Consider the following 7,436-nt stretch of genomic DNA (forward strand, 5'->3'; position numbering starts at 1 on the left):
GACTCCACTGGCAACATTTTTCTCATTTTATTATTGATGGGTAAAGAATCCTTTGATGAGAATTGGGTACCAATGAACCAGAATAGATAAATGTTCAAGGACTTGGCTGAGAGTCAAGAACACCTTCTTAAATAAATCTATATGATATGATTTTATATGAAATGAGTAGATGAAGAGAGAAATCAAGAGAATGAAGTTTCAGGGACATATTGGAGAGGTTCAAGTTCCAAGAGAGGCAAACAGAATGGTTAGCTGCAGTGGAAGGAAGGAAGAAAGAGGCCTGGCGCGGTGGCTCACGCCTGTAATCCCAGCACTTTGGGAGGCCGAAGCAGGCAGATCACAAGGGCAGGAGATCGAGACCATCCTGGCTAACACAGTGAAACCCCATGTCTACTAAAAATATAAAAAATTAGCCGGGTGTGGTGGCAGGTGACTGTAGTCCCAGCTACTCGGGAGGCTGATGCACAAGAATCACTTGGACCCGGGAGGCGGAGCTTGCAGTGAGCCGAGATGGCACCACTGCACTCCAGCCTGGGCAACAGGGCGAGACTTCGTCTCAAAAAAATAAATAAGTAAAAATTAAAAATAAAAAGGAACGAACGAACCACCAAAGAAAAATAGGGTGACAAATTTGTCCTCATTTCCTGGGACTTTCCTGGTTCTAGTGTTGAAAGTTCCCATCTTGTTCCAAACAAACCAGGATAGTCAGTCATTCTTCTAGAATGAGAATGAGGAGGGGGAGAAAAGAGGTTGTAGAGTTGGCTGGGATATGAAATGCTTGTACATCAACTGGTGTTTCGTTATCAAGAGAAGGCATGCTAATGGATCTACTTATAAGAGAAATGAAACCTTCTGTCATCTGATTTTTCTTATAATATCCAGGAAATGTAAAATTTTAAGAGTGATAAGAACCATAGGATTGTTGACTTGCAAGAAATATGCATATAACTATTATTTATAACTGCTTTTCTTGGGATCAGGGGACTCCCATCTTCTTTCAGACTCATCCAATAAATGAGTCATATGATCCTAAATACAATGTTTTCAATTTTCTAACAGTGAATTAAGAAAGAAAAGATTTTCAAACTTGGGAGAATAAAGAATCACTGAGTAGATTCTAGGGTATTCAATTCTAAAAAGTTAATTAATTTAAGCCCCATTCCATGTGCATAAGTTTTACAGCCACGTCCACCATCAAGGATTGTTTTTTCCTTGTCTCCTCTTGTTCAGTGATGATTGCATACTTTACACATATTGATGCCTGCCCTGAGATTAAGGAAGCTTTCCTAGGTGAATAGATCATAGGGCCCAGCACCAAGTGAAGTTCTGTGTGTGTAAGTATGGGAAGCCAGCGAGAGAGATACTTCTTGTCCATACAGAAAGTCACTTTCTTTTCTTTATTAAAGAAAAAAACAAAACCAAAAAATTCAGGAGATCCTTTGAGATCTTGCTTGGTGTAAGTCTGACAGGTGAAGAAACTGGTAACCAAATTATTCACACTCAACCATGTCAAAGATGGTCACTTTCAAAGAACTAGACACTTTTCAGAGAACGTTATTGCCATGATTTCTCTCTTGCATTTGAAGAATCTAAATATCTGAGGATATTATTCAAAATATAGCTTCTGAAGTTGATACCCATTTACTAGTTTTTCAGTAGGCACTGGAAGAAAGATGTTTGGTCTTAGAATTCTGGGTATTCCAAAGCACTTCCTGGAAGAAACTCTACTGTTGTTTGCAAGAGAAATACCTTTTCCCCACAAAGGAAAAGCTGAAATAAAAGAAAACAAAACAGCAACCACCGAAAACAACCCCACCCATCCCAACTAAGCACTCTAGTATCTTTTTTCAGTCTTAATTAAAACCTTCATTACAGCTCATGAACAAAGGCCAAGACCAGAGAGAATAAAAACAAGGCAGATTTAGTAAATAAGGGATAAAATAAAAACCTTACTCCCTAGTAGTAAACTCAGAGAATTTTGCAATTTGTTTAAGATTGGAGAGAGAGAACAAAATAGAAAAGACAAAGTCCTGTCAACCTCTGTTAGCTAACCTGAGAGGTAATGTCTTAGGTCAGGTTCCCTAGAAACAGAGTTTGAGATAAGGATTTGGAGGTGCACAAACTGTTGAGGAAGCACTTTGAGAAGAAAGGGAGTGAAGAAAACAGGATAGGGCAGGGGAAGTTGCTGAGCAAGACAGTGTTGCAGCCGGAGTCTAGCTTTATTTAGCCTGATCCCAGGAAGCTCTGGGGCATAAATTGCACCACACCACTGGTGTCATTTAGAAGCAAAGGTCCAACTCTGTAATCTAATCTGCTGCCCAAGGATGGGGTGGAGAGCAACCTTCCAGGTGAGGCAGCTCTACTGGCCAAGGGCAATTCTTCAGAGAAGGAGTAAGCTGTGAGTGGTTAGCAGCTAGAGGATAGGTGAATCTGCCAGTACAGGAGATCTGGGTAGGGCAGAAATAGCACCCACTTACAGAAGAGGACTTCTATTCTGAGTCAAACAAGAACTTCTTTGTTTGACTAAACAAGAACATCCACATGTTCTTGTTTGATTCAGAATAGAAACTTTTGGTTCAAAAGCCAAAAGCCTGGTGCCAGAGCTTAAAAATCTCAAACACCATGGTTGGCCCACCTGTGGTCTGAAGGAAGGAACTGATTAGAAAGCCCCAAAACATGAGTAAATTTATCCAACAATGCTTGCAACTCTGGGAACTTTAAGAGTGTTAGAAGAAAACTGACTCTCACTCCCCGGTCAAGGAGAAATATACTATTCTCTTCTGGTGGCACTAAAGAAGTAGCAATACTAGACAATGTGGGGCGAGAGAGAAAGGAACATTCTCCAGGAAAGGTCAGGAAGAAGAAATACAGTAATATGAGACAAAGGATAGGACTTTGTATTCAGTGCTGTTTCATATACATGAGGCATGGGAAAAAAGTGGATGTCAAAATATTCTGAGAGCTCATTTGTTCTGCCTAGTACATACAGAATACAGAGACTGTCAAAATCAGGGTTATTCAAATTTAAGAGCCTGGAAATTTAAGAGCCAGAATTTAGTTCTGAGATTATAAAGTTAATAAGCACTCCCTTCCCACTCCTCCTCCATACTCAGTACCTTCTTTTCTAAGTTCATCAGATTTTTGTTCAAGTTTCTCAACATCATCATCCAATCCATCTGAAAATAAAAGGACCACCTAAGAAAGTATTCAAAAAAAGAAAAATGAGTTAAAAAGGGTTCATTGCAATCATAGACCAACAAATAAGATAAATCCATGTTACCTTTCCTCGAGCAGCCGATTTATTCTGAAATGTATCCCATAGAGAATCTAAGAGGTTTGCATTGAGAAGAGATGGTCCTTTAACTGTTATATCCTTCAAGCTATTCAGTATGTTTTCACTGTAGATCTCAAACTTGGGAGAATATTTTTCCATGGCATTGGTCACTTGAAAAGCCACACTGACCTGAGTCTCTGTGCCCACCTCACAGCTTACTCCATTGAGGGAGCTGATGGCACGTAAGATGTCTTGAAGGTAGGTTTCCATCCAAGGCTGACCTTCAAGCAAAGTCTGCCCTTTCTCCTGAGTTGAGACATCAAATCCCACCACAACATCCACGAAACAGTCTAGGATTCAAAGGAAAAGCATGTCTTAATAAATCAACAAACACCTTTATTTAACTCAGACACCATGTCTGAATCATGGGACTTGGAATTCTATTTCAGTTATAAAGTTGGAACACAAAGAAAGGCATAAATGAATAAAGGAAGAGGCTAAGAATCAACTCTTTTCTAACCTGTAAAAGTGTAAGGGTTCATTATTATTTTTTCAGGTCATATAAAATCTGATGATTCTATAATGAAGTTCTGAAAGATTTTAGCTATTGAAAAAGTCATGCAGAATCATTTAAATATCCCTAAAGTACACTGTGGAAATGTAATTAGTCTAAAATAAGACATTCATATAATGCTACTTATCAATTGAGGTCATTCAACAATTATTAAATTATAATAATCATAAGGGAAATTTAAGAACATTTGGATAAAGTCATTTAGAAAAAAATAAATCACAAAGGACTCATCTAAGAAATGGTTTTGATGATTTATCTTTCTAAAAAGGGCCTTTTTGATTCCTCTTGTTGTCTTCTAACATCCACTCAGAAAAGAAAAAAACAAAACTAAAAAATTCAGGAGATCCTTTGAGATCTTGCTTGGTGTAAGTCTGACAAATGAAGAAACTGGTAACCAAATTATTCACATTTGACCATGTCAAAGATGGTGCCGCTTACAGGAGCTCAGCCATTCCAGAAGCCACGGACACTGCCATTTTGAGGTTAAATACTTAGAGGCGTGCTGCTTTGCTCTTATTCTTATTAATTCTAGGGAAACTTAAGAGTTGGAGAAACTAGAAAGGGCTTGATATTTTAAGCTGAGTATCCTAAAGGCATTTAATTAGAGAACAATAAAGTCATGTGACTCATACACTCTTCTTTCAAGAATTTTTAACTTGGCTAAAAACTCTAATTTTTTTTCGGCAAACTGAACACATACAGCTTGCTTGATAAAATCAGTGGTTATTTTTAATTTGGTTTGCTTAGATCAGCAATGTTTAAGATATTCCTTGTAAAGACAAATGCCTAACTACTTCCCAGACACACTGGTCAGTTGGACATTTGCAAATGTTTAAAACCAAAATCATCAATTTCAACTTTTAAAACAAGTGTTGGCAACTTGATTTTTAATGAGAATTGACCGAGGGAAAACAAAAATCTTATTTGATAATCAATTTTCCTCATGAGATTCAAGGTAAATCAAAGTGTTATGAAAAATCTGGAAGATTGAGCATCATATTTTACTGTATTTTATTGGAAATCTCTTCTTAATCAGAAAATAAGATAAACTATTTAGAAAAAAGCAGAATATATCCTTTCCAAAATTCCTCTTGCATCTACGTCTTCTCATATCTGTCTTGAGCTTGAAAGTTTCATTTTTGATGACGACTGTTTAAACCTGAGCAGAAAACCAGGTAGTAACCAAGATATGATAATGTCTTTAAGGAAAACAGAATCGTGTGAAAAAAACCAACCAGCAGAAATACCAAAATGACATCGAGTGACCTTGGGAACTGTTGCCTATAAACATTGTGTATTTTAAATTTTTGTCTAGATTGCCGAAAGTACAAACTTATTTAGGTAAACAAGTTCCTTGTGTTTAATTTAAATTGACAAATGATTCCATAATAATGTGATAGAAGGAATGGAATTTGGTGGAGTCCAGAATTAGTAACCATGTGTCTAAGTACAGTGAGAGAGACCAAACCATACTGAGCAAGAGGCTCTCATGCAACAGCCTAAAAACTCCACTGAGACATCTGCCCTTAAATCAGGAGCCCTGTCTTGAAGTCTTCCATGACACAGGTTGTGCTTTAAAGTGAATCTGCCATTGGTGACTCAAAAGGACTGGAGGCAGGGAATTTTGGAAGTGAGCTAGGGAGAAGGCCGAAATTGGATTCCCAAAGAAATAGTGAAGAATTAAAGTAGGATAACAGCAGTGGGAATAAGAAAGGGGCAATAAAAGCAAAATATTTAAGAAGGTAATTGGCAGGACTGGCTACAGAGGGTGATAAGGGAAGTAAGAGTAGCCCGCTGAGCCCTTGACTAGTCCTCCAAATAGCAATGTGCAATCCTGGGGGGCAAATCTGTGAGCGGGAAGACAGAAGTTCAGTTTCAGTCATATGCTGGTCACCACTCTGTTACTGCCAAACGACTTTTGGCAACTCTTATCCTCTCTGGGCATTAATTTTCTTGTCTATAAAAATAAGGGGGTTATATATTTCAAAGTAAAAATACAAAAGCACAGAAAAGAGTGAATTGGATCAGACAGTTACAGTCTCATTGTTTCCTGCCAAGCCCAAAAGCTGATTCTAATTATTAATTTATAAAGACAGTACTTAATTGGAGCCGATGATGGCAGATTCTTGGTATTAAGAAATACTGTCAAGAGGCTAGGGTACATTTGTAAGATTAGAAGACAGATTCTTGAGAAAATACTTTAAAGGGGAAAGTGGCAGTTATTTGCTGGGAGAGGAGAGGAATCTGTTCGGGACTTTGAAAGATGGGGTATTTTAGATTAAAAAAGAAAGGTTGATCTATAAAGTACAGCTAGGGACTATTACAAACTCAGTTTACATACCTCCCAGATTTGCTTCCTCCTTTCCCAAGGCGTACACATTTGTCCACGGAAGAGCCTTAGCTGCCACCATCCTTAGTCTGCTAACCGCGGAGGTGACAGCCTGGCTTTGACACAGCCTCCACCATGCTCGCTGCAGAACGGCCACCTTGGCTCTGGTGCCCGTGTGCAATCCACGTGAACTTAGGGAGGCCCTGGTCCCTTCACCATTTCCTGCCCTAGGTGTAGTGCACTGTGGGACCTGTTTCTGGTTTCCCCAGCAGTTTCCATAAGGGGCTGGATAACACAACCCAGTAGTGTAGGGAAGTTAACTCTCTGACTTATGAGAGGCAGTAGATGGGAAGCAATTGGCAGGTAAATCCTCTCCTTTATTCCCCCTGCTGGGCTGGTCTACACGGTGGTTCTATAGGGCTTCTCTAGCGATGTTCTGCATGACCAACGCACCAGTTATGCTTTCTTAAGCTGTGGCTAACTTGGTAACATACTACCTTGTATTTACTTTCCCCTCCTTTCCTGCATCACTTCCTTTCCATTCACTCTTGCTTCCCTGGGACTGCACTCCCAATAAAGTATTGACAGGTAAACTCTGTTTCAGGCTCTGTTTTCTGGAGAACCCAGACCCAGTTAAGGTGGGAACATAGAAAGAGCTCCTTATTAAGAAAAGTTGGACATGAACATCTATTTTTTTCCTTATATTTTTCACATCTCTTGAATCAAATCCTGAGGTTGTCTCTTACCCTAATGAGACTAGTCTTTTGCTCAGTCTCCCTTTTGATTCATCTATCCATAATGATAGATATATCAGATGAGAGATGCTCCTGATTCTTTGCTACCTAATCATGGCTCCATGCTAAAAAAAAAAAAAAAAAAAAAAAAAAAAGGCAGAACCTCCACATCCTAAAAATTGCTGAAAGTCTCCTTTAGTGGACAGAATAGCCAGTCTCAAAGAAAAATCAAGAAAATAAGCATGGATAAAGGTGAGAAAACAGTTCCTTAAGAAAATACCATGTATATTTATTAAATTTGAATATAGCTCTGAAATGTGGCTAAAATATTTAAGTCCCTAAACTAAGGAATTCTTGGTAAATTGTCCTTCTGTGAACTAACCCCATTACTCCACAAATTGTCATTCAAGACATCGCTTCATGGTACTCTCAGCAACATGCTATGATATTAGCTAACTCTCAATGAACACTTACCATATACTTCCAATTCACTGTCTCACTTCTCCTCATAAGACACAGAATAAG

The 7,436-nt window shown here is 38.6% G+C and overlaps 1 protein-coding gene across 1 annotated transcript in view; it reads right to left on the minus strand.

The window, feature by feature from the left end:
- The window catches only part of COL6A6 (collagen type VI alpha 6 chain), a 111,772-nt gene that overhangs the window by 85,177 nt on the left and 19,159 nt on the right, over nucleotides 1-7,436 (minus strand). The window contains exons 8-9 of the mRNA XM_032143569.2: nucleotides 3,281-3,624; nucleotides 3,117-3,195 (exon numbers count right to left, since the gene is read on the minus strand). Coding sequence (XP_031999460.1) covers nucleotides 3,117-3,195; nucleotides 3,281-3,624 — 423 coding nt within the window. The remainder of the gene's footprint in view (nucleotides 1-3,116; nucleotides 3,196-3,280; nucleotides 3,625-7,436) is intronic.

The sequence above is a fragment of the Hylobates moloch genome, unplaced genomic scaffold, assembly GCF_009828535.3.
Source record: "Hylobates moloch isolate HMO894 unplaced genomic scaffold, HMol_V3 SCAFFOLD_22, whole genome shotgun sequence".
In the NCBI taxonomy this organism is placed as follows: domain Eukaryota; kingdom Metazoa; phylum Chordata; class Mammalia; order Primates; family Hylobatidae; genus Hylobates; species Hylobates moloch.